At 41.5% G+C, this 27,934-nt stretch overlaps 2 protein-coding genes across 12 annotated transcripts in view; both read right to left on the bottom strand.

The window, feature by feature from the left end:
- LOC149318960 (serine/threonine-protein phosphatase 2B catalytic subunit beta isoform-like) overlaps window positions 1-15,249 on the bottom strand; it is a 47,717-nt gene extending 32,468 nt beyond the window's left edge. For all 9 annotated transcript variants that reach the window (XM_089510810.1, XM_089510813.1, XM_089510811.1 and 6 more), the window contains exons 1-3: window positions 15,111-15,249; window positions 9,520-9,720; window positions 2,257-2,381 (exon numbers count right to left, since the gene is read on the bottom strand). In XM_089510810.1, coding sequence (XP_089366936.1) covers window positions 2,257-2,381; window positions 9,520-9,720; window positions 15,111-15,192 — 408 coding nt within the window. In that variant the 5' untranslated portion in view covers window positions 15,193-15,249. The remainder of the gene's footprint in view (window positions 1-2,256; window positions 2,382-9,519; window positions 9,721-15,110) is intronic.
- A 5,270-nt stretch (window positions 15,250-20,519) lies between these two features.
- USP54 (ubiquitin specific peptidase 54) overlaps window positions 20,520-27,934 on the bottom strand; it is a 115,342-nt gene continuing 107,927 nt past the window's right edge. For 2 of the 3 annotated variants that reach the window (XM_089510806.1, XM_089510807.1), the window contains exons 22-23: window positions 27,228-27,417; window positions 20,520-21,885 (exon numbers count right to left, since the gene is read on the bottom strand). In XM_089510806.1, coding sequence (XP_089366932.1) covers window positions 21,248-21,885; window positions 27,228-27,417 — 828 coding nt within the window. In that variant the 3' untranslated portion in view covers window positions 20,520-21,247. The remainder of the gene's footprint in view (window positions 21,886-27,227; window positions 27,418-27,934) is intronic. The other variant, XM_089510808.1, reaches the window with a different exon arrangement.

Genomic DNA, 27,934 nt, shown 5'->3' with positions numbered 1-27,934 from the left:
AGTCACTGAATGGTACACAGTGAATAAAAAGCTCAATAGGAAAGATTACAGCAAAATGTCCAGTTAATGTAAGCACAAAGTTCACTTAATTTCATGTATTGTTGCTGCTGTGTGCCTTCAAGTCATTTCCAACTTATGGCAACCCTAAGGTTAACCTATCATGGGCTTTCTTGGCAAGATTCGTTCTGAGATTTGCCCTTGCCTTCTTCTGATGCTGAGTGTGTGACTTGCCCATGGTCACCAAGTGGGCTTCCATGGCTGAGCTGGGAACTGAACCCTGGTCCTCCAGAGTCATAGTCCAACATTGAAACCACTATGACACATTGGCTTTCAATTTCATTTATCATATTTATAATCTACCCCACCCTTATATTCTATCCTTCCAAAATAGTGCATATAACCATGGAGATTCAGAAAGGAATGACACTTTACAAGACAAATTGAGTTCTCTATCCAAATTTGCTTTCTAACACTTCCAGTATAATTTGCAGGGGAGAAAAAATGGGAAGGTGCAGTGTTTTCTCCACTATCATCTACCACGAGACCTCAGCAAGAACCACAGTTACTGTGGGGCTGAGGAGTAGAGGCTACAGATGAGAATTGGACCGATGGCAGAAAGTTAGATAGGCAGATTTAGCACAAAGCTCACAAGATTCTTCAATGCAACTGTTTTATTCCAACATTTATATGTAATTTTACTGTGAATGAAGCAGAGTTCACACACAGTAGTAACATGAAATGTGTCAGTTTAGCAGGCGATTAACTTGCTGACATTGCAGATACAACTTTAGTGTCAAATTCTGCTGAAATTTTCTTGTATAGAGAGCCGTGGTGGTGAACTTATCGCGTGCGTGCCCTCTCTGGCACATGAAGCCATTTCCGAGACAGGGGAGGGGCAGGAGAAGAGTAGGAACAGGCGCCTGTTCCTCCTCTTCCTCCACTCTCTCATGACATTAGCTCTTTCTCCGGAGACAGCTAAAGGTCTGGGAGGGTGGGGAAGAGTAAGAACAAGTGTGCATCTGTTTCTTCTCTTTCCTTTCCCCTCCTGGGCCTTCCCAGAGAAGCTAAAGGCATGGGAGGATGGGGGGGACGAAGAGGAACAGGTGCATGCCTATTCTTTTTCTCTCCCGCCCCCCATCCATGGCCTTCAGCTGTCTCCGGGGAAGTCCTGCACCCAAAGGGTGGAAGTCCCCCCAGGATGTCCCCCCCTCCAGCACCGAGTAACATTTGGTGCAGGAACGCCTTTACGTTTCGGCACTCGGTCTCTAAAAGGCTCGCCATCATTAATACAGAGAAACAAAAAATTAGTATCATTTGATTACTATAAGTCATTCTTTGAACTGGTATTATAAAACCACTCACATCTACTTTGAAAACCATGCACAGGCCATCATTTTAAATAACTCAGTTATAGTTTTACGGGACTTTTGTTAACACAACGTTCTACAAGAGCTATCAGATTCCATAGCCTCTGAGTATATGATACACGTTTCTCTAGAAAATGAAGACATTTTCCTTGTTTTTATTTGATCAACTGCTGCTCATAGTAAAAGAAGTAACCACTTCTTATCTAACCTATATGGAATTGGAATGCTCATCGTCTTAAAGCTGGAATTTTGTATTAATTTACTGATATTCTTCCAACATCATGCAGAAGCAAGCAACATGCAACAGAGAGAATATATCCTATCCCCCAAGTGCACAATGACACAAGGGATTCAGAAGAGTGGCCTGGCTTACTATCCAGCCATTATTTGCAGTTACACCAATCTCTTACCCCAAATTCTCTGGCATGCATAGAGTATTTGAGAAAGAAGCAGGGTATTCTTGTATTTGTAAAAGATGTGGGGAAAGTTAAAAAAGAAACAACAGTGATCTCTCCACCTGACCAGAAGGGCCTTTTCTTAACTGTTTAAAAATGCAGCAGAAATAGGGGAGATACGTGTACTCCAAGTGCCCTGCATGCCAGAGGACAGGGACACTTACCCCTAGCAAGCAGATTTGTGGTCCCATGTGGCATCATATTGGCAAACCAGTCAATTGGAGTGAAATTGAGGTGTAGGAAGAAAAAGAGAAAAGGAAAGGCCTTGCCAGGCAAAATGAAACTCTTGGGTCAAATTTTCATCTTTTGCTCCAATGAGAAATAGAAATGTTACAGTATTAAGTGAATTATTACAACAAATAAATGATTTCATACACAAACACATAAACTATCATTATTAAAATTAACAACAGCACACACACAGATTCCATTACCTCTATGCTAAAATATCCTCTGTCTACATAGTCACCAAGGAACAGGTATCTTGTGTTAGCAGGTGATCCTCCCACTTCAAATAGCTTCATTAGGTCAAAGAATTGGCCATGAATGTCACCACACACTGCAATGAAAATGCTGCCGATTAAAGAACTAAAATGATATTTTTTTTACTTGTGGGAAAAAACAGCCAAATTGAAAATGACAGTAAATCAGACCAACACCTATTTACTGCATCTCAGTTTTAGGGTAATAAAGACTGTCCTCTGCAGTTTATGTAATTATAAACTTGCACCCCTCTGATATCTATTTTTCAGCTACTTATCAAACTTTAATGATCAAGAAACAGACTATGCCCAACTGACAGTCCCAGATGGAGTAGATTTATGGAATAAATGGATCTTACCTAACTTGACTTACCAAGCTCACACTGATTTAATAACATTTGGATTTAGGGTTTTCTCTCTTCACCTTGCTACTGTTTTTTCATGCAGCTTCCTCTTCCCCTAGTGCCACATGCATGGAAAGTTCACCCGCCAATGACATATAGCTCTGAAGGTGGCCAACTCTGGTGAACACTTCATGCACTTATACTTCTGGACACAACCGTGTAAAACAGCAAACTACTGTACAGCTTTATGTTTCTGCTGCTAACTTCTACCTATGCTGCAACCTGTTCTAAGAATGTTCCCAGATTTGGAGCAGAGGGAAAGGAATGAAAACAGAAGCAGTCACTCTGTATATGATAGCCAGACACAGGTTAATATCACAGATGCAATCTATTTACCATGTGGGTTCTCAGGTCACTGTACTCTCCTATATTCACCAGAAAAAAGTGTATGGTCTTCTGAGGGACAAGGGAAGCTTTCATCAATGATAAAGAGCCACAAACTCTCTGTAAGGCTAAGGATTTTAAAAATTACTCAGTTGATGCTTCTTCAGAGGGCAAAGATCAATCTGGACTTATAAACAAAAGGGAAGATCACCTCTGGAAGCTGGTAAAGTACTTGGAACTGAGCAAACGCCTACCAATTAAAAATGAATAGCAAATAAGCTTCAATTAAAATCTCTGACTGAAGTCTCACCAATATTTACAGCAATGTTTTAAAATAACAGACTCCTAACTAAAGAAGACCAACTAAATCAAGGAACTTAAGTTTATGTAAATTCTGTTGGATTCAGAAGTTCTCATCTAACCAGGATTAAAAATTTATTTAGGCTAGTTTAATTTAATCCTTTAGGTCAACATTTGAATTTTTTATATTATTTAGCATTTTAACAATGCAAACAACAAACTTTGCCCCATTAAAGCTGTCTTCCTTTCATTCAACTAGGTTACAATTTGCTGTCTACAATTCAACTCTTCTTTTTAAGCCTGGTATATTGCTTTCCATCCATAAACACCAAAGAGCAATTTCAGTCTTTTGCACTGACATATTTGTAATCCTAAAAAATAGCAGTCATGGCAGCCAATGGCAGCAAAATGGACAGACAGCTGTAGCGCCTTGAAGAGCAACACATTTCATATAGCATGGTTCAGAGCAGAGGTCGGAGTCATGCAGTCCTCCGGCTGTTGTTGAAGTGTAACTCCCAGAATTCCTCACCAATGGCTATATAGGCTAGGACTGCTTGGAGTTGCACTCCTACAACATTTGAAGGTCAGCACAATTACTATTCTGGGTTAAGCCCTACACCAGATGTTGACAGTAGTCTGGAAAGCTAGTACAGTATGTATTTATACAAGCAAGACTTAAGCTGGGGATCCCTGTATGCTATGAGTCAGTTAGAGTGCAGGAAAAGCACAGAATGGAGTACTTCTGATATTCTTTTTCTAAAAATCATATTCATTGAGTTTTATAACTTCTGATATTCTTGACTTTAAAAAAACACAAAGGAGGTTTCTAGTAATCTGATCAATAAAACATACTTTATTATGTAGGGAGATGGGCAACAAAGCCAATGAAAGGTTATTTATTTTATAACTTTTTATATCTGACCCAATATCACAAGATATTAGGGTGGTGCACAGATAAGATCCATTTAAACAATTTTTAAAATTTAGGAAAAATTTAAGCACTTTAGAAACATAAACAGTTTAAAACCTATTAACATACTTCAAAATATATCTGTGCACATATGTGGGCAACCAGTATGTACAGAGATCTTGTAGCACCTTTGAGACTAACTGAAAGAAAGAAATTGGCAGCATGAGCTTTTGTAGACTTCAGTCTACTTCCTCAGATGCATACTGATTCTACAGACTAACATGGCTTTATCTTTGAATTCTACCACATTTGTACAATTGTTAGATTACAAATGCTTTATTGAAGAGCAACTTGGCTCTGGAAAGAAGCCAGTGTTAAAGTCAGTCAGGCTCAGGCCTGCATTCCACAACTGAGTAATCACTGAAGAGAAGGCTTGTATGTTGCTCCCACTGGTGGGAGACACCTCTATCAGATCTTAATCTTTGGGCAGACAGAAGGGGCCCTCCTTCTCATATTGAGGTTCCAGGCCGTTTAGGGCTTTAAATCATTAGCTCCTGGAATTTAGAGCAGCGGTGTATTGGCAGCCAGTGCAATCACTCTAAAATCAGTACAGCTGGCCCTCCACATTTGTAGCTTTGAGTTTTGTGGCTTTGATTATTTGCAGTTTTGATTATATGTCCATCCTATTCAGAGAAGCATTCCCAGGCATTGCGTGACTATTATTTGTTATTTGACATTTTTAATTCGTTGCCTGCTTTACTTTATTGTATCCTTTCCTGTATTGTTATGTATTATTTTTATATGTATTATGCTATTATTTCTTAGATTGTACGCCATGGGTAGGTTTACTTTATCTATTTTATTGTTTGTATGTACAGCGCTGTGTAAATCTACAGTGCTATATAAATAAAGCATAATAATAATAATAATAATAATAATAACAACAACAACAACAATAATAATGTCTTCTATAGGAATCTCTAGGTCCTTCAGCACAACTCTGCCAGATGCTGACCATAGAGTTGTACTGGAGAACCTAGACATTCCTACAGAAAACACTTTTCTAGGCATTTGTAGGTCATCCAGCAGGATTCTATGATCAACCTCTGGCAGATGTTGACAACAGAGTTGTACTGGAGGATCTGGCGATTCCTAGACAGGTGTTCTCTTAAGTAAAAACAGTAGTGTTTTTTTTATTTGCGGGTTTCCCATATTTCCAGGGGTCCTTCACCCCTAATCTCAGAGATATGGAGGGACCACTATATTTTGATTATATTGTTTCAGCAATGTCGCTGATGAATTTTGCATTAGCTGCAGTGTCTGAATCCTGTTCAAGGGCATATAAAATGCATTGCAGGAGCCCAATTGGGAATCTGTGGCTAGGTTACCTCTGTCCAGGAAAGTCTATTTGTGCCTCCCATGACAAACATTTATCTAGGAGTACTCCCAAGCTACACATCTGTTCTTTTAGTTAAGTGCAATCCCATCCAGGGCAAGTCACCTACCCAATTACCAGACCTAAAAACCACTAATCTGCAGAGCTTCTGTTTTATCAGGATTCATATTCAGTTTATTAGCCATCACTCATCCTGTTACAGCATCCAGACACTGGATCCACCATTTGCATAGTCTCACCAACACAAGGAGAAGAGTGTCATCAACATACTGATGCTATCCAGTCCCAAATCTCCTAACAATCCCACCAAGTCAGAGTGGATCCAAACAATTTTGTCTGCAAAGTGTCTTGCAAATTGGGCGCCACAGGATTTTGGTCCAATCTTGTTCCAAAATAATGGAAAAGCACTGCCCTTTCTTAGAATAGAATCACAGATTTGGATGAGACCACAAGGGCCATCCAGTCCAACCCCCTGCCATGCAGGAACTCACAATCAAAGCAACCTTGACAGATGGCCATCCAGCCTCTGTTTGAAGACCTCCAGGGAAGGAGACTCTGCCAATCTCCGAGGAAGTGTGTTACACTGTCGAACAGCTCTTACTGTCAGGAAGACAGTTCCTAATGTTGAGGTGGAATCTATTTTCCTGTAGCTTGCATCCATTGTTCCAGGTCATATTCTTTTGCCCCATCCTCAATATGACATCCCTTCAAGTATTTAAACAGGGCTATCATATCACCTCTTAGCCTTCTCTTTTCCAGGCTAAACATCCCCAGCTCCCTCAGTCGTTCCTCATAGGGCATGGTTTCCAGACCCTTCACCATTTTAGTCGCCCTCCTTTGGACATGCTCCAGATTCTCAACATCCTGTTTAAATTGTGGTGCCCAGAAGTGGACACAGTATTCTAGGTGAGGCCTGACCAAGGCAGAATAGTGGCACTATAACTTGATCTAGACACTATACTTTCCACTTTATAACAAATTCCAGGAGAACATGATAACTCCTACCTAAGGTTCCCACCACTTGAACCCCATTAACTAGGTCATCCCTGTTTGTTAAGAACAGATTTTAAATAGCTGATCCCCTTGTTGCCTCTTCCACCTTTTGGACAATGAAACTGTCTTCTAGACAAGTGAGGAATTTGCTAGACCTTGAGGTTTTGGTTGAGTTTGACTTCCAGCAAATATCAAGATAGTTGATGTCACCCATCACTACTAATCTCTCCTTTCTGAGTGTGCAAAGTCCTGCCTGCACATTATACATCAGCTTCAATATTGTCACAAGTTAGGGGACTGCATTGAGCCCCCGGGAAAATGCCTTCCACTATTGTTGTTATGTGCTTTCACATAATTTCCATCTTATGGCAACCCTAAGGTGAACCTATCACAGGGGGTTTGGGGGCTGAGAGTGTGTGACATACCCAAGGTCACCCGCTGGGTTTCCATGACTGAGTCATGGTCCAATGCTCAAAACATTATATCATACTGGCTTGCCTGCCACTGTACACACCTACAAAAAAAACTTTCCCTCAATCCCTTCCAACAGCCTTTCAGCGGATGTGTGGCATTTCACCCCATTTTCACCACTTCTTTAACTGCCATGGCTCAATGCTATGCAATGCTGGGATTTTAGTTTTGTGAGATATTTAGCCTTCTCTGCCAGAGAGCTTTGGTGCCACAACAAACTACAAATCCCAGGATTCCATAGCATGGAGCCATGACAGTTAAAATGGTGTCAAACTGCATTATTTTTCCAGTGTAGATGCAGTCAAGGATAAACAAGCATGGCACTCTTCAGAGTCTCTTACAAGCAAACACTATGTCTGTTTCAGTTATTTGAGTGCTTTCACCGCCATTCTTTCCTCATCCCACAGCCCTGTGATGTACCTTGGGCCAAAATAGGAAAAGCTGAAGACCCTAGCAAAGTTTCTTTTCCGAATGAGTATGTGAAATAGCAATCTGACAATCCTAAACAAAAAACTGATGCTTTGCCTATCATTTCCACCAGAGAAAAAGTCTGGGTGTTCAACTAAATCTTGTATGTGCTGCTACCTCTCCTCCTGCCCCAATTGCTGACCAGTTCCCAGTCCTGCTCCAGCATAAGGCTGAAGAAGTTGTGGGTTATCCAGTCTCCAGAAACATCCTAGTGCCTTTTCCCAAGCAAAAATGACATTATACCATTAGTTTTTAACTGGAAATCCTAAGACTGCTATCCCAGTTTCCCCTATAAAAGGATTCTCTGCTAGGATCTCTAATGTACTAGGTATCTATGTCATTTTCTAGATGCTGAGGGAGGAGCAATTCACAGTTCTTTGGGTTATATACCCTTGTACCAGTTCCAGGGGCAAGTTTTTAGGAGGAGCTAAGATCCAAACAGCAAAGAATAAGCTTAATAGGGAGATGAAAGGTAGATTATAAATTAAGAGTAGTAAATGGAGAGAACCTGGAAACTTGTAAATGGCAAGACAGAATAGGGGAAAAAATGAGAGAGGAGAGGGAAATCAATAGATTAAATGGAAGGAAAATGTCTTGTGGCTCCTGCTTCTGAAACTGATTGTGCATTACCACTGTTCACATCAAAGAATGACTATTCTCAGTGAGTACCGCCACCTTATTTTGTCTTGTCTTGCTTTCTGGGAAAAGAGGAGAGGTTAGCAGAGAGCAAAGAAGTGATCCATTATTGATTGCTCACAAAAAACCTCCCACACTTTTGTGAGCATTCAGCTGGAGTACTCACAAAAGGCTTGACCTCTTTCATGTGAGCAGAAGGATGCATTGGGTATTAATAGTCAGAGGACAAAGAAGGAAAAAGTTAGAAAAGACAAAAAGGTAGGAGTGATTCCCCCCCCCCCCACATAGTATGTTTTATTGTATTTATTATACAATTTATTATATTTATTATTTTTTATTGTAAATGTTTAAAAATGTTTTTATCTTGTGAGCCGCTTTGGGTCCCTTTCTGGGAGAAAGATGTCATAAAAATGAAATAAATAAATAAATAAATAAATAAATAAATAACTGTTTTGAGTTTTATTTTTTCATCAGGAATATTTTAAAAATATGGAACACAGATCCCTTAATTCTGTAAGCCAGAGTAATCCTCACACCCCAAATATAGTTATAAAAACAATATATCCTAATTTATGAAAGAGAAATATAGAAACCTGTCTTGAAGAACAGATTAAAGTGTTCACTTAAAAAGATAACTGATATTTCTAATAAAACACCATACTGTAGAATCACAGAGTTGGAAGAGACCACAAGGACCATTCAGTCCAACCCTCTGCCATGCAGCAACTCCCAATCAAAGCATCCCTGACAGATGACCCTCTGGCCTCTGTTTAAAGACCTCCAAAGATGGAGACTCCACTACTCTCTGAGGGACTGCGTTCTACTGTCTAACAGCTCTTACTGTCAAGATGTTAAAGCAAAATATAGTCTACACAGCTTGTTTTTCCTCCGAGTCCAACAAACTGATTAATTTTAACTACAGTTTGTTGATACAAATACAAATAACTTGAAAGAACTTCAAACCAGGATTATAAGGCCAGCTTATTTCAACAAACTAAAGATTAATAAATGTTGGATGTGTACATAATGCAATACGGTGGCTAATTAAAAAAAAAGAAATGATATGAAAGCTTCCAATCTTTTCCTTTCAGCAAAACCAAAAGAGGAGAGGGAGGGAGAGCACAAGAGTCTGAGACCCACTGCAGTCTTAAGAACTGTCCAGTATTGGATTGCAAGATGGAACATATAATTATTTCCCTTTTTTTACATAATTAATACAAAAATACACATCTTTCAGCTTCTTAGTTTGTACTGTTTAGGAAGCAAGGGGCTGCTACTGAAATAGTCCATATATTTAAGCATTAAACATGCACCTGTAATAGGAGCTTCAACTTCTATCATGGTCTTCTCTCTTCTTAAAATTGCAGCACCTTCATTGATTATTCTAAGTGCAATTTCTTCATCTACCCGACCTTCTTTTATTAGGTGGTTCTTCAAAATATCAACCCGAGGTTTTCCAGCTGTATCGAACACTTCTTCTGATGTTAGACGATGTGTTGGTGGAAAGGGGACAGCTGAAAATGACAGAATATCAATATTACTTATAAAGATTACCGGGGGGGTGGGGGGTGGGGAGATTACCTGAGAAAATTATGTTCTCAGCATAATTTTAACCCATTAACTTTTAAGGGAAATGCATGTGGATTGGTTAAATCTGTACAGTATATGCAAACCTAAGGAGTGCTTTACAACTCTGTTTGCATTGTGCAGGGACATTGTGCACTTTCTATAGATCAGGTAGGCTCAGGGGGGAAAAATTCCCCATCGCCTGCAGTTTTCTGCTGCTCTGAAATGCTTCTCCAGAAAATCAGTATACAGTTGTCCCTCCATATTCGCTAGGGTTAGAGGAACAAGACCCCCGTGAATATGGAAAAACCACAAATAACAAAAACACTGTTTTTACCTGAGAGGACACCTCTCTAGGAATCTCTAGGTCCTCCAGTGCAACTGTGGTCAATGTCCAACATACACTGACCATAGAATGGCAATGGAGTAGCTACAAATGGTCTTTCAGTGCAACTTTTAGTTAAAGTTGACAACAGAGTTGCACTGGAGGACCTAGGCAGTCCTAGAGAGAACATATAAATGAAATCCGTGAATAATCAAATCCGTGAATATGGAGGGATGACTGTATTCTCCGGAACAACATGCAATAGGGAATAGGGAGCTGTTAGGGAAGGCATAAACATCTCACGCAAGAAGCAGCACAGGAATCCTCAGCTTCCTCTGACACTCATCTATCTCATTCTTTGCCCTGTGTACACACTGAAGACAGCAGCCATTGCTGCATCCACAAGTCCCAGCCTCACCAGCCACCTCTGACGCTCACTTCCTCTCTTCTTCTCTCACTCTCTGCCTTGTGGATGCACTGAAGGCAGCCGACACCACTATGTGCATGAGCCTCAGCCTCCTCTCCGGTTGAGAGGTGATATGATAATCCTGTTTAAATATTTGAAAGGAGGATATCCTTATGGCATCCTTTCAAATAACTTAACTGGGAACGCAATTGCTCAAGTGGTTAAGATGCCGACTCTGTTGATTGCAAGGTTGGCAGTTCAAGGCCCAAATGCCTCATGATGGAGTGAGCTCCCATCACTAGTCCCAGCTTCTACCAACCTAGCAGTTCGAAAGCATGTAAAAATGCAAGTATAGGTACCACTTTGGTAGGAAGGTAAAGAGCATTCTGTGCAGTCATGCTGGCCACATGATCACAGAGTAGTCTTTGACAACGCTGGCTCTTTGGCTTAGTAACTGAGGTCAGTACCACCCCCTATGGTCAGACACGACTTGACAACCTTGTAAACAGGGAATACTTTTACCTCTACCTTACCATAAAGAGGATGGAGGATTGTTTTCTGCAGCTCCAAAGAGTAGGGGAAGCTAGAGGGAAAGAGATTCTACCTCAACATTAAGAAGAACTTCCTGACAGAGTTGTTTGACAGTGGAACACATTCCCTCAAAGTGTGGTAAAATCTACTTCTTTGGAGGTTTTCAAACAGAGGCTGGATGGCCATCTGTCAGGAGTGCTTTGATTTTGAGTTCCTGCATGGCAGGGGGTTAGACATGATGACTCTCGGGTCTCTGCCAACTCTATGACTGTATGATTACCATCTACAGCCATATGGCTTCCTAGAGCCTTCGGTGACTGCTGCCCTAGGGGACTTACTGTTCTATATATCAAAACGTTTTATGCTTGAGACCCCCCCCCCACCACCTTTACATCTATGTGTGGACATCACCCCCTACACACGATACAGTGTAAGAATAAAAATATTTTATTTAGCGCATGTATTTTCATCTGCACATTCACATTTTTTTCATATTTTAACATTTGTAAGGAAATAACTTAATTCAAATTAGAACTGTTTTATTTAAGTACTGTAAATTCAATATTTAACTCAAAGCATGTACAAATTTCGCACATAAACATGTTTGGGAAGAGGAGGAAGAAGGATCAGGGCCTCCAAGTCTCACACACACACACACCCCCCCCCCTGAGCAACTCTTCTGCAATTCCCGGGAGTATAGAACCACTGCTATATATAATTCAGTATCTATTTAAAGTGCCAAGATGACCACATATTCATCCTATATAGGTATGTAGCATGTATGTAATATGGAGAACGGATCATCATCTAGCAAGGATACACAAGCAAATGTGAAACAACAACGTAAAGGTTTTAAAAAATCCAAGTGTTAATCCTGACTATGGTGCACCCACTAGACCAATGAAACTTGCGAGTAGCGACTGGTGTTTTCAATGATTCCATAGTGTTAGTATATTCTAAATGGAACAAACATGATTTTAGGCCTAACTACTATTACGGTATGACTGAATAAATGATTTGTTCTTGTTGTTATTTGCTGTCTATTCAACTTCAATTTAATGGTGATCCCAAGAATAAGAAACCTCAAAGAACAGTGTTAATGACTCCCCTGCTCAGATCTCACAAACTCAGGGCTATGGCTTCCTTGGCTGAATCAGTCTGTATGTAATGTGGTCGTCCTCCTTTCCTAATAATTTTTTTTCTATTTTCCTAATGTACTAATGGAAAATCTGCAGCAGATACTAGTAAGGCGCATTACTATTTTGCATATTAATAAAAAGGTTATCTTAAAAACCTAAAACCGATACCTTCCTAGTGTTATGTCCAGGACATGCCCAGGACACAAACTTTTGCATAGACTGCATGCTTCTGTGAAGCAAGACAAGCTATTGTTGAGAAGCCAGACTAAACATGCCCAACAGGTACTGGGCAACAGCAGAATGGGGCAGGAGTTATGCTGGAAGAGGATCTCTCACACACAACAGGGGCAACTTATGGTGATCCCATTAATTTGATAGAATTTTGCAGTAACACAAGCCAAGATGCAGTTCTGTGAGGATATAAGGAAGACTTCACTGCTTGTGGATTGGGGTCATTATTCTACTTTAATGGAGAAAGTGACAGAAGAAGCAAGTCTGCTATCCCTTTAACCTTTTCACCTTCCTGATCAAATAGCTGTAACATGCCCTACAACAAACTGGGAAGAGTTTATTGTTTGCTCTTGCTGTAATATTAAAAGGTCACAAGGGGGCACAGACTGCAAACAACTCAAAAGGTAAGATCTGAAAGCCTGGATAAGGACTTATTTCTAACCAAGTCCCACAGAAGGAAGTGGATCAGGTCTACTATGGCGGGATACAGGCCACCCAAAGTGGGCGGTCTCCCGCCACCCTAGTTTGCTCCGCGGGGAAGCCGCAGCCTCCAGACTTGCGGCATCACAATGGTGCCGGGACGTGCAGGCGCTAAGCATCCGCATCCGCCCAGTACATATGGGCGCTGCCATTTTGATGTACAGATTACATACTAGGGGTGTGGGGTGTATATAAGCAGCACCCCGAGGCAACCCTAGTACATATGCAGGCCGGCACTTTTGCCGGTCTGTACAGCACCTATATCTAGCTGAGCAAGTATATACAGTGCACCCTTCCCTTACACAGGGGATCCGTTCTGGACCCTGCCCCCAAGTAAGGGAAATACCGGTTATGCTGCAGCCCCATTTAAAACAATGGAGCTTGTGCCCTCAGTGCAACATAGCGTGCATGCCACAGGCACATGCGCCATTGCCCCTTTCAGTGTGAGGCTTTCAGCATAAGCTGAAAGCCATGTATGGCACACCTGCATATGATGCGGGGGCACTATAGTTACAATTTTGCTTGTAGAAAGCTAATGCTAATAAGCCAGCAGTGAGAGACAGGTTTCAGTCACATATTTCTATTGGTCCTAAACACACTACAGAAATAACCCACTGTGAGACTGCTTTAACTGCCCTGGCTCAATGCTAGGGAATTCTGAGAACTGTAGTTTTGTAAGACATTGAGCCGTCTCTGTCAGAAGGGTGCCAGAGGCGGGACTTCCAGGGAGTGGGACCAACAAGAGCCAGTGTGGTGTAGTGGTTTGAAACAGAAACCCGCCAGGTAATCTTGGGCAAATCACACTCTCCCAGCCTCAGAAGGCAATGGTAAACCCTCTAAACAAATCTTGCTAGGAAAATCCTGTAATAGGTTGGTTGCAAATAGTCATCTGGGAGATCAGGGTTCAATTCCCCATGAAGCCACAGAAACCCACCAGGTAACCTTGGGCAAATCACATGCGTGCCACAGGTTCGCTGACATGGCTTTAGGTAAAGGTATTCTCCATTGACCAGATTGTCAAGTCGTGTCCAACCATAGGGGATGGTGCTCATCGCCATTACTAAGCCAAAGAGCCAGCGTTGTCAGAGACTACTCTGTGATCCTATGATTGCACAGAATGCTGTTTACCTTCTCACCGAAGTGGTACCTATTTACTTGCATTTGCATGTTCTGAACTGCCAGGTTGGCAGAAGCTGGGACTAGTGATGGGAGCTCACTCCATCATGCGGCACTTGGGCCTCAAACTGCCAACGTTTGGATCTTCTGATCATCAGGATTGCCATCTTTACCATTAAAAGCCACCACATCCCTGTCAGAGCGAGCTCTGGTGCCACAACAAACCACAGTGCCCACCATTCCCTGGCAGTTAAAGTGGCCTCACACTGGGCCATTTCTGCAGTGTGCTTTGGACCACTGAGTGCTTTTAGGTCAATGCCCCCCCCCACAAAAAAACCCTGTGCCCTTTAAGAACTTTTGGACTCCAACTCCCAGAAGCCTCAGCCATGTTGGCCAATGGGAGCTGAAGTCCAAAATTCCCTTAAAGAGCAGAGTTTGGGGGCCACTGTTTCAGAGGATGCTCACTGCTTGTCCTCAAACTGTGCTCTTTAAGGGAATTTTGGACTCTGTCTCCCAGAAGCCTCAGCCAGGTTGGGCAACAGGATTCTGGGAGCTGGAGTCCAAAATCCCCTTAAAGAGCAGAGTTTGGGGGCCACTGGTTTAGAGTGCAATTCCTTCCTCTCTCATGCTCTCTACTCCTGCAATGTTCATGCAGCCTCCTTGGTTGAGAGCAGTGGTCCCCAATACTGTGCCCTTTAAGGGATTTTGGACTCCATCTCCCAGAAGCCTCAGCCATGTGGGCTAATAGCATGGGATTCTGGGAGCTGGAGTCCAAAACCCCTTTAAAGAGCACCATTTGGGGACCACTGTTTTAGAGGATGCTCACTGCTTGTTATGATGGTTTAAAACAGTGGTCCTCAAACTGTGTGCCACATCCCGACTCCAGCTCCCAGAAGCCTCAGCCATGTGGGCTAATGGCCTGGGATTCTGGGAGCTGGAGTCCAAAATCCCCTTAAAGCTTGCACATTAATTTAGGTGTCCTTTGGCCTCGTCCCCCATTCCCTTCCAAGGTCCTCCATTTCGGGGGCCAAGAGGGAGAGATGGGGGAGAGAGGAGGAAGAGGAGGAGGAGGAGGAGGAGGCCCTGCCCTGCTGCTGCTGCCATACTCACCCTTGACGGCCCTCTCGCAGCAGGGCCCTTGCTGGAGCGCCCCCACCAGCAGCGCCGCCCGAGTCCCCTCCTTGACGGACATAGCCCGGGCGGCGGCGGGGGGAGAGCCCGCCTCCTCCCTCTCCCCGGTCCCCCGTCCCTCCCTCCCTCCCTTCTTAGCCACGGCCACCAGGAGCCCCGGCCCACGACAACATGGCCGTCCCTCAGTCACAGCAGGGACCGGCATGCACCGCGCCCTGTCATGGCTGCCCACCCTCAAGGCCCGCCTCACAACTCTTTGCCTCACTATTAAAGAGCCACTCTGGGGAAATAACCCGGTTTGGCAGCGCTTTAACGCTTTGTCTGTCTAAATGCTATGGAATTCTGGGAGTTGGAGTTTGTTGTGGGGCCCTGGGCCCCACAACAAACTCCAACTCCCAGAATTCCATAGCATTCAGACAGACAAAGAGTTACTCATGATATCCTTCACTATATGGATAACTGTATCCCCAACTCTCCTCAACACCTCTGCATCCTTTAGTAGCTCACTAAAACCCAGCTTACACAGTGTATATAAACGAAGCTGCTATTGCTATTACTTTAACCCTATGTTGTGGTGGGTGTTTACACAGTGTATATAAACAAAGCTGCTATTGCTATTACTATTACTTTAACCCTATGTTGTGGTGGGTGTTTACACAGTGTATATAAACGAAGCTGCTATTACTATTACTTTAACCCTATGTTGTGGTGGGTGTTTACACAGTGTATATAAACGGAGCTGCTATTGCTATTACTTTAACCCTATGTTGTGGTGGGTGTTTACACAGTGTATATAAACAAAGCTGCTATTGCTATTACTATTACTTTAACCCTATGTTGTGGTGGGTGTTTACACAGTGTATATATAAACGAAGCTGCTATTGCTATTACTATTACTTTAACCCTATGTTGTGGTGGCTGAAAAGACCTTCACTGCTTGCTGTTTGCAACATCTTCTCCATGCCCTGATTCAAAAATCACCCCCTTCCCCTTTCATTTCAATATTGCTTCCCAATTAAAGACATGAGTCCTTTGCAATAAACAGAACCCCAACTGTTCCCTTGTTGTTGTTGTTGTTGTTGTTGTTGTTTCAAGCTCCTCATTCTCTTCACACATTCCATTTTCTTAGCCGTTTCTACAACACTCTTTGTTAGGAATTGTAACATGTCTGCTTTATAGTTTTAATAGGCGGGATGGATGAAATGCTGTTCTGATGCAAGTCTCACCATTCCTCATCCTTGGCTATGATTAAGGTTGATTGGTGTTACAACATCTGGAAGGTTGCGCTCTACCCATCTTATGTGAACACACAGCAGACGCAGCCATTGGCACATGGAGGTTGTCCCAACTGTACCATTGAGGATGAGGAGGCAGAATCTTCATTCATGTTCTTATTATGGGATAGTTATAATATGTAGGTGCTGAAATGTTTAATTTAGTCCGAGTTCTTGTCTATTCTCTGCCTCCACTTCAATTAATGTCTTCCTCCTCCTCCAGAGCTCCAGCCATTCTGTTGGGAATCAAGCCACGGAATAGGGATAGTTAGTTATCCTCTTGTTGATTTTCTTTTTCCATGTACCTTGTGACCTTATTCTACTGGCTTAAAAGTTTATGGAAATTTAGGCCTGTTACAGACTGCCAAAACAACGCTGCTTGGGGTCTCTTTGGAAGTATGCATCCTAAGAATCCGGAAGCTGCACCAAAGCTGCACTCCAGTGCTTAGGAATGGAGTGTGGCTTTGGCGCGACCTCCGGACTCTTAGGACCCATGCATCATTTAAACAGCATACCTCCAAAGAGACCCAAAACAGCTTTATTTTGGCAGTCTATAACAGGCCTTAGATCCATTTTCACAACACTCTAGAAATCTCAAGGATTGTAGACCCATCTGCAAGAACTCCTCATTTTGTCACCTGTACATTTGCAATATGAACTTGTCACATCAATTTGCCGCCCCAAAAGAGAGTAGTTTTGGGATGGTGTTGCTCTTTTCTTCGTTGTTAACTAGCCAGTTTAGGTCAACAGACTGCTTCAGAATCAGTAGTAATACTGCTTTGTGAGTTCTTAATTGTTGCCCAAGGTTACCACAGTATTGGAAAACTATGTTCCCGATTGAGTTGCAACTACTAGTTGCTGTGCTTTTACTTGTATTTCTTTTTATCTTGTGAGCTGCCTTGAGTCACAGCTTTGGGGAAAGGGAAGGGCATTAACAAAACCAATAAAAAACAGTACCAACACATGACAGTGATAAAGAGGAGCACTGAATAGCAACACATTTGGGCAAGGTATAAAAATACTTATAAATTGCTGCAGCTTAGTTGTAAAATTCTGTGTGAGAAAGAGCCAAAGAAACAGTCCAACTTAGAGGAGATGCATATTTAGTAAGATGTACTAGAAAAAGCAGAATTGTCCATATGACGAATATACTAAGAACATTTTAAAAGGAACACTTTTATCTGGTGGGAAAGAATTTAACCACCTTATAGTGTGTGTATGGGCAAAACAATGGTGTTGTTACACTGGCAAGTATTCAACTACATTATACAAAAGGATGATGTAACAATGTGCCATGGCCTTGGAGGATTCAGGCAAATAAGGAGGCACAGCACAACAGTTAACAAAGCCCAGATTGTTCAACCAACCCTACTAGCAGAGCTATTTTATAAGGGCAAAGCATTTATTCTGCAAGATAAAGCAAGTCATGACTTACATCAGCTTTTACAGGGGTGTGTGGTGTGGTGTGGTGACACCACTCTTGTTTTATTGCTCTCCTCTCACATGCCTCTCCTTCTCTTTGCAGTAGCAACAAACAGTTTTCAACATCTCCTTAGGAAATAAAAACTGTATGAAAGTCAGCAGTGTGGTCATCCTTTCAATGAGGAGTTTTTCTTTAAAGCAGGAGTGGGCAAAATGCAGCCCTCCAGATGTCGGACTGCAACTTCCACATGCTCTAGCCAGCATGAGGAATGCTGGAAGTTGCAATCCATAGGTATCTGGGGGGCTGTGTGTTGCCCACCATCCATGTTAGTGTAATACTGTTCTTAGGATAACCAAAGGGGCACAAAATGGTTGGCAAACTTTTGAGATCTCCAGGTAATTTTGCAAGATATTGCCAAAAGCTGGTTGGAACTGATGGATGAGAAAGGGAGGAAACTGAAATTTCCGTCCCTCCTATATCGAATTACAGAATGTAAGATTTGAAAGGAACTGCAAGAACCGTCTATATCAAGCCCATGCAAGAATACACAACTGAGGCACTGATGAAAGGTGACTGCCTATTCAACCTCTGTTTAAAAGGCCCCAAAGAAGAAGAGTCCACCACTATCCCAGGCAATCTATTCCACTGTCTAATGGCTGTTATTGTAGATATTGTAGATATATTCTTAGTGTTATGATGTGAAATTTGAGACCATTTGTTTTATGTTTTAGTTTCTGGAGCAGCAGAAAACAAGCACACTCCATAATGTACGTCAGCACTACCCAAAAGTGGTGACATACAGGATGCATAAAAAATTTCACGCATGCATCGTTTTTAGGCTACTGCGCATGTCTGAAAAATATGGTGCCGTAACCCATGGTGTCATCCCCCCATTGACCTCCTCTCATTTCACACCATACAGAATCCTTAGTAATGTCTCAATCAATCATAATTCCCATAAACCAGTGAAAGTGATGCTAATAGTAGTGACATAAACAACTAGCACAATTAAAATTATACCTTCAAATTACAGTATCATACACACAATCTAAATGTATTTAGATATACATAGTGAAGATTTGGTTAAAATGTGATGTTTTAAATTTAAAAAAAAAAAGAATATATTTTTTAATTAAAAATATTTTTTTTAATTGACAATTTTGAAATTTTATTTTTAAATTTTTGGGGGGGCCTCTCCTTTCTACTTCCACTGAACCTCACCCCACTCCCACCATCTCTTAAAGCATTTTAAAGGGAAGCAGATGACTGTCACAGGCCCTTTCTGCCAAAAGGTAGTTGTTTGAGTAGTTGTCTCACCCGCCTTAGGGTGTCACCTGGTGCGGTCCACACCCCCACACCCCCTAGTAACGCCACTGCCCTAAACCTGAAAATGAGACAGAAATTTACTCCGAAAACAATCCTAGCACTGTGAGCGAATTGCCTGTGCCTAGGTGCAGTCTGGGAAAGCTCCCCAATAGCACAAATGCATCATTATTAGCTTGCGCACATTCGCAACAGTGCAAATGAAGCGTTATTGGGAAACCATCCATAGGTTTTCCCCGTCAATAAGAAGTTATGGGATAATTCTCGGTTATTCGTGGGAGAAGTACTGGGTGAGCGCAATGTTGTGAGAAAATCTTCACACAATTACACTATAATGTCAGGAGCGTTCTGTTTTTCTCCTGTTTTATAACCCTGTGTGATAATCTCCTTACTCTCATATTTATTAAACCTAATCTGGTTTCAGGACAAGTTTGTTTCATAGTATATAGTATTTGAGTCATTACTATCTGTTGCCTTTATTAGAAAACATTTCCATGTTGTTGTTCAGTAACACAAAATTATAAAAGAAATATGTAATCCCATTTTAAAACCAGAAGATTTCTATGCCCTTATGGTTTCTAACCAACCCTAAGAACCAGTGGGCACTTCACCCTGCTACCGCAGGACACCTACTGCAAATAAAACATCTTTTGCTGATCCGTTTATTGCTTCTTCATATATACACAGATCTAAAGGTTTTCAGATAAGTTACTTGTTGTTGTTGTAGAAATCAAGATAAAAAAATTGTCTTTACATAAGGCATTTAAACGATTTGTCTTCACACCATTCTTCTCAATCACCAGTGTTAGGCTGTTTTTCATTTTTCATAGAACACAGATTGGATTATTTTTGGTAGACCCAGATAAGTTTTGGATTCAAATGATAAAACATTTAATGCCATAAGAATGTGCAGAGGAGGACGCTCAAAATGGTGAATGGTCTGGAAACCATAAAGAAATGGCTTAAGAGGTATCATGATAGCCATGTTTAGATATTTGAAAGGATGCCACATGGAAGAAGGAGCAAGCTTGTTTTCTGCTGCTCCAGAGACTAGAACACAGCAGTGGTTTCAAACTACAGGAAAAGTGATTCCACCTAAATATTAGGTAGAACTTGATAGTAAGAGCTCATAGTGGGGTGGACTCTCCTTCTTTGGGTTTTTAAACACAAGCTGGAGCACATTGACTGTTTATTCCATCAGGTCCTTGTGATGTCTTGCAATTCTATGATTCTGTGACAAAGATAGAACAATTATGCAGAGATGTAAGGACTAAGGAACTCGGGGGAAAAATTGTGCCAGTTTTGTATCATTTTACTTGAAAGACAAAATGAATTCACACCTAACAAATAACTATTTCATAGATTTATTTGAAAAATACTTACAAAGGCAAGTACGTTTGACTCTAAAATAGTTAGAGCAATTCTGTGTTTACAATGTTATTCTGTGCAGCCTTAACAGTCTTTGCAATTTGAAACACTGTTAGTCACTTTGAAAAAATGGGAGAAGGACTAGTTTATACTTGAGCTTTGCCTTCTTTCCACTTCTGCACTAGCATCTACAACAGTCAATTGTGCCTAAAATCTCAGTAAAAAGAAATATACATTTGCCTCATTAACCCATTATCACTGACAGATTTTTAACTTAGGGGAGCACAGAAAGTTCCTTTGTTTCTTTTTTTATCATCTAACAGAGAAAAACAATGGAAAACTAAACAGTAGCTTGGCAAGTGTGTCTACTAGTATGAGTTTACATGGCATGGTCCTTGAAAATGCAGCCAGTTGTCAACAGAGGGGTTTCTTTTCCATCTATTTGAAAATCTTACTCTCCTTCCTCTCCTAGTGAGCCTTAAACCATTTCCTATGGAGAGAGGCTGGGAATGGAGTTGCTGAAAAGTTCTGATAAGACAGTGATTCGGTAGTACAGAAACAGAAACACAGTGCAATTAGTTTCCACTTATTTTATAGATACTTTTAAAGACAAGACTGGCATAGACACTGGCTGAGAAAGAGCCTGCAGTCTTATCAACTGCATTTCAATAACAGTTCAAAAAACCTATTTCACAAGGGAGCAACCATCTCTGAAAGCTGAGACTTCATCAGCCACTATTGTGCATGGAGGCAGCAGCTACATGAGCCAACACCTTTCGGTGCATCTCAGAAGTGGATGAATAAGTTCCATCCATTGAGTACACTGGTAAAATCCTTCTTGTTCCAGGTTGAGGGGCATAACTATACTTCCGCCAGTCTTCATCTGGTGGCATATCTACCCTCCTAGGACCTGGAGGCTTAGCATACTGGGGAGGCACAGGACAACCCTGAAAGCTACCTATGTCTCTTGAAGCCCCATGTGAGGCGCATAAAGTACTGTCAACTGGTGGCCTGTTGTCAGTGGCACAAGCCTCTTGCTTTCCTTGCTGAAATGGCTGCTGGAGTAAATGTTCTTGTGATCCTTTGCTTTTCTGGGCAGCATATCTCCAATGTTCAGCTTGTCTGTCTGGTAGTGTTGCTGTTTGTCTGGCAGTGTGATTCATCTGCGGCCAATGACCAGAGATGCTTGATGCTTCTTCAGTCCCTAAATGCATACTAAGAAGCGTTTTCTGCCCTTGAGAAGACAGGCCCTGCTGTCGGTAAATGGGGCTCCCATAACTCATTGCCAGACCTGGGTTGTCTTCACCTTGGAAAGCTTCACCCCTGTCAGGCACAGCCAGAATTTTTTGGATGTTCTTCTGATTTCCTGAGAAAAAGAACAGAATATAAATACTGGTGTTTCTTCGCCCACTCCAAGTGGAACGATAGAAGTAACATATACCAATGGTGTATCTAGGAAGTTACTTGCAAAGGAGTTTGAGTCCTTGTGTATTGATTACCACTAACATCTAAGTTTAATCATACAATGTTTAATTCTCTGTTGCAGAAACAGACCAAGGTTATTACTGCAAAAACCATGAATATATTAATTGTGGCTGGCTTAGATCCATAATCTGCTGTTCACTTATTTCTCCCAGTGGTTGCCAAACTTTGGTCCTCCAGATGTTTTGGACTTCAGCTTCCAGAATTCCTGACTGTTGGCCAAACTGTGTGGGGCTTCTGGGAATTGAAATCCAAAACACCTGGAGGAGCAAAGTTTGGGAATAATTCTTCTAAGTGATCATATATCTGAATGTGACCAGGAATACTCAAGCACTGAGGTGCTGCAGGATGAAAAATACAGTTAAACTTCCTCCTAACCTAAGTAATTACCTGGATGATATAAGACACTGAACATTTGAGATAATTGGTAACTTCGACACTACAGTCATCCCTCCATTTTCATGGGGATCTATTCTGGACTCCCCTGCGAAAATTGAGACTTGCAGATATTCAAGCCCCATAGGCTTGAATGGGGTGCCCCACTGAAAATAAGAGAGGTTGCCCCTCTCTGAATATTCAAGACTGCGTATCTCAAGTCCGCGAGAAAGGAGGGGTGACTGTATATATAAAAAGATTAGCAACTGCAAGTCTGAGCAACTTGTCTCTATTTTGATGGATTTTGACCTTCCTCGTTACCTTGTTTCATCAAAAAATCCTATTCTAGTCAACTGCAAATTTCTAAACTAATTTTAACAATTAACGTCAGCAATAAGTTCTTCTAGAACATGGCCACATAGCCAGAAAAACCCACAAAAAACTATGGATGTCGGCCATGAAAGCCTTCAACTTCACAATTTTACCAATTGCTTAGTGATGCCTGCCAAGCATCTCACCCAAGCTCAAGGAAAACATTCCACCCAACAGTTGTTGCAAGTATTGGGTTTATTGCTCTGGGAAAATGACACTGATACATGACACTGATATGCATTCAAAATACCAAGAACCAATATATATCTAACTTTTTTGAGTGACTTTCCTTCACCCCAGTTGTAGATTCAGAAGGTTGGGAGACTGCAAGGGTAATCTAGTTCCTCTGCTAGTACAGGAACCCATAGTTAAAATACAGTTAAAACAGAGGTGAGCAGGCCTGTTTAAAGACATTTAGGGAATTATAGAATGGGGTTGGTTGGTTGGTTGGCTGCCTGCCTGCTGTTGCAAGATGCAAGTAATGCTTCCTTGTCCTTCTCACTCAGACAGCATGTTCCTTCAATAAATGCTGAGAGATAGAAGTTTCTCCAATGACAATGGGATGGATCTGGGGATTCTGAATCCCATAAGTGGGGTTCACTTAGCCTCATAAAGGTCTCCATTAGGTGCTCAATTAATCTCAGTGAAAGGACAACTCTACAGATACAAAGGCTATGAGGTATGACACTGACAGCATAGAGACACTGCAGGCTGTCAGGACAGCATTGCCCCTTTCCCTAATAAATGATAGAGCTACAGGGCTGACTTGGGGTTCTGAGGCCCAAATCATATTTGAATTGATCCCTTACTCTCTCTTCTGTTTAAACCAATTCAGAATGGAAGGCAGCATGGCACTGGGGACAAAAGGGTGGAAATAGCTGAATAATTCCTGGTATACAGACGTTGTAATTGGCAAACACTGGTTCCTTTTGCTGTAGTAAAAAAGAAAAAAGAAAAAGCAAGGAGCTGTGCAAAGGTCCCTTGAGTTATTTCTGAATAAATAAGCACTGGGTCAAAGTATGACTAAAACTAGGAAGGTAACCTGCCTGGAGAGAAGTTCTAAGTTTGTAGGTTCTGCCTTCTCAGATGGCACAGGCATAAGATTTTTTGTTACCTGGTTTCCCCTCAGCTGAATGAATATGCTTATCTTTCTTCAACTTTTAAAATTAGCAGACTTACAAGTGGCTAGGTCCTCCTAAATACTGACTTTGAGTGAACATGTGAGGGATAAAGCGACAAATTGGACTCCAGGGCAATGAAGAAGAGACAGTTGATGCCAGCTTTGAAGTTATGTAAATCATTTGTGGTCATTATGATGTTTTCGTAATATTCAACAGTAATCCTGCCTCTGCACTTTCTTAAACAATCATTCAATGTTTTTGTTATTAGTAGAATGGTGTCACTTTGTCACTTACATATCTTAAATTGTTGGTGTTTCTACCTTCCAATTTTCATGCCTCCTTCCTCTGAGTCTAATCCAATTTTGTATATATGTTCAGCATACACGTTAAACAGAGAGGGTGATAAAATGCAGCCTTGCTTGACCTCCTTGCCAACTGGAAACCATTTAGGTATTTGTAGTCTGTCCTGATAGTAGCTCTTGTCCTGAGTATAGGTTACACATCAGGACAATCAATTGTGGAACAATCAAATCTTTAAGCGTGATCCATAGTTTCTCATGAGCTACACAATCCAAGGCTTTGTTATACTCTATAAAGTACAGGGTGATTCCCTTCTAAAATTCTTTGGTGGGTGTTTGCAATATTATACTGTACCTAGTGCCTCTTCCTTTTCTGTACCCAGCTTGGACATCTGGCATTTTTCACTCCATAGATGGTGAATGTCTTGGTTGTAAAAGTTTGAGCATCACTTTGTTTGAATGGAAGATTAATGCACTTGTCCGACGGTTACTGCAATCTTGGGAGTCCCCCTTCTTGGGGACTGGTGTGTATATTGAGAATTACTCATCTGTAGCTCATTGCTTTGCTTTCCATAATCACTGGCAGATTTTAGTTGGAATTTGAGTTTTTTCTTTCTCGTAGATTGAAACAGCACTATTGGTATGTCATCTGCACTGAAAGCACCTGAGTGTTTTCCACTTCACTTTCTAAAATTGTACGTTTGTCTTCATGTGGTTTTTCCTTGAAAGAATATGTGATTTTATCCTCTCTACCATGTAGTTCTTCAACATGTTTTCCCATCATCTTTTTTATTTCTTCTTGATTTTGTACAGTGCGCCCACGCCATACGCAGCCTTGAGCATATGCGCTCAAGCCGCGGGGCGCGTGCGGGGCGGCGCGTCCCATTCAATTGAATGGGCATGAGCGCCCGTTGCGCCCTGTGTGCGCCTGCACCACCGCGCACGAGCCCCATTGTTTCCAATGGGGCTCGAGCATAGGCGGAATTCGCCTTACGCGGAGGGATCCGGAACAGATCCCCCGCGTAAGGTGAGGACAGACTGTATTGTGTTCTTCCATAGGCCATATAGCATCTCCACTTTTGCTTTAAATTGCCTATTGGTTTCTCAGATCTTGCAAAAGAGGTCTCTTATTCCATATTTTGTTCCCTTCTATTTCTCTGTTAGCTCTGCACACAAGTTGATGAACAATTATATTCAGGATTCTGCCCCTATTTCTGTTGCCTTTTACTTTTGCTTCCCATCTGTGCTTAACTGTTTGAAGAATTTTATCAGTCATCCAATGAAACTTAGCTTACTTTTTGGCTTAAGATGGTGTCTTTTTGCATCCTTCCCTTACAATGTTCTTGGCTTTGGTCTGGAGTTCTTCTGGCTCTCAGTCCATTAGGCTTGATGGTGCAAAACTGTTCTTTACGTGGTCTTTATAATTCTACAGGGATGTTCTTCAGGATATATTTTGGCACAATTATTGATTTGGTGTTCTTTAACTTTATTCTTATTTTTAATATTAGCAGTTCATGGTCTGTGCCACAATCTGCCCCTAGTCTTGTTTTCACACAGTGAATAGGGTTTCATCTTCTGCTTCCAATTATGTAGTTTATTTGATTTTTATATTGGCCATCAGGTGATATCCATGTATATAGTCATTTCTTGGGTTGCCTGAAGAATGTGTTTGCAATGGACAGATGATTTAGGTCACAAAATGCAACCAGTTGCTCTCCTGCTTCATTTCTTGATACTAGGCCAAATTCTCCTCCAATTGTTAGTTCTGCTCTGTTTCTTATTTTGTATTCTAATCACCCATGATTATCAACATGTCTTATTTGTGTGATCAATTTCCTTCTGAACTCCAGCATACAATCTTTCACGTTCTTCCTCTTCTGCCTCTGTTGTTGGAGCATAAACCTGGATTATGATTACATTGATGGGTTTTCTTTGAAGTCTTATTGATATTATTTGATCACACTTGCATTAAACTTTGACTACTTTTGCTGCACCCCCATTATTAATATCATCCCATTTCTTTAGATTTTCAATACCCGAGTAAAGCACTGTGTAATTATCTGGCTCAAAATATCAAATTCCTATCCATTTTAGCTCATTCAGTATTAGAATGTTTCTATGTTCCATTTCTTGTTTTATAGGCCCATTACAAACGGGCATAAAAGTACGTTCTGGGGATGTACTAGGGTTAGAAAGGGGCGTCACTTCCTGATGCCGCTAACCCTAGTATGGACCCAGTCCGTGCAAAATGGCGGCGCCCGTTCCACACGGGGGCCGCCATTACAACGTCACGAACGCGCCACCTCCAGACGCGCCCTTTCCGCAACACGAGAAGGAGCTCCAAAACGGAGCTCCTTCTGAGGTTTGCGTAGCTGGCGCAGCATTTAGACGGCTGCGCCAGCAACGCAAAGGAGAAATGTGGTGTCTACTGAATCCTGATTGACAGAAGAGCAGATCCCTGTCACTTGCAAAAGCTGATGCCCTGTAAAACAGGACTGAGGGATGTTTATGATCCTTAATTATTCCCTATACTATTGAATATGTAGAGACTGTAAATATGAAACAGTTATGAATCTGTACCTTTGGGTTGTGCATTCATAACTTCAATCGTAAATTCCAGCCAGTTTATCAAATTGAAATGCATTAACATGGGCTATTCTGTCATTATCAATGTAAATGTTTTCCCTCCATAGAAACCACTTTCATAGTGACCAACGATTCAATGCTTCTACTCCCCACCATTTTTGTCTCTGCAGTCCCAGTGAAAATCGTCGTTACACCCCTCATACCATTCATTTTATGTCAGGATGAATAAATACTGCTAAGTTAACAAAAGGATAAAGAACCACTCTTCGTTTTATACATCTAGTTGTTTCAGTACTAGTCAAGCAGTGTGGTACATAACGCAACATAATGTAACATATGGAGGAAAGGACACTTTTCATTCCAGCTGATTGAAGAGATCAAAGTAGCATTATTACAAATAGCCTAGACAGAAGTGCTACAACAGGAAAAAGAGCCACATACTGAATCTCCCATGCTAAGACTCCAGTGATTACCTGATTGTCTATGTGACTTGCCCACCATGCTAGGCACTGGTGCATCGTGAGAGAGGTGCTGCAGTTGGGTTGAAAAGTGTTGGGGATCAAAGGGTAACACAGAAGGAAAATCGTGAGGGAAAGTGAGGGAAGTGGTGCTGGAAGAACGGTGTCTGGATTCCACTGGCATTTTCCTTTCACTGGCCACTTCCTTTTGGCAAAAGGAAAAAGGGAAACAGAATAGAAAATGGTGGTTAAAAACAGTACTGGGATCGACTGGGCAAACACAGAGCTGGACAAATAGGTGGGACCATGCAGAAATGAGAAAACCTGGCAAGGCCACTAGAACAAGGGCATGCATGTCCCTACAAAGAGAAAGCAATGTTGTACTTTCCAAAGCATATTTTTTTAAAAATTGTAAAAAGCCTATTTCTTTTATTACTATTTTACCACAGAGAGTTTCAAAATCTTAATACAATACAATATGCATCTGGACATAGACATAAGCAAAACAGCTGAAACCAACCTTGAAAACAAAGGTCTACATCTAAAACTATACAATCAGTGTCAGAATTGTAAACTATGCAGTACAGAGACCAAACATGAATATCGTATCTGGAACACAATAGACACACATTAATCTCCAAGCTAGCTGAGGTGCAGATATCCTAAAGCATCATTAAAGGTACAGTGGAACCAAATCTCAGTGAACACCAAAAGCCCACCGT

Source organism: Sceloporus occidentalis, unplaced genomic scaffold (assembly GCF_023333645.1).
Source record: "Sceloporus occidentalis isolate IW3139 unplaced genomic scaffold, rSceOcc1.0.p SCAF_2, whole genome shotgun sequence".
NCBI classification, from domain to species: Eukaryota; Metazoa; Chordata; class Lepidosauria; order Squamata; family Phrynosomatidae; genus Sceloporus; species Sceloporus occidentalis.
The sequence above is the reverse complement of the archived record's forward strand: the minus strand, read 5'-3'. Positions and strand labels throughout refer to the sequence as shown.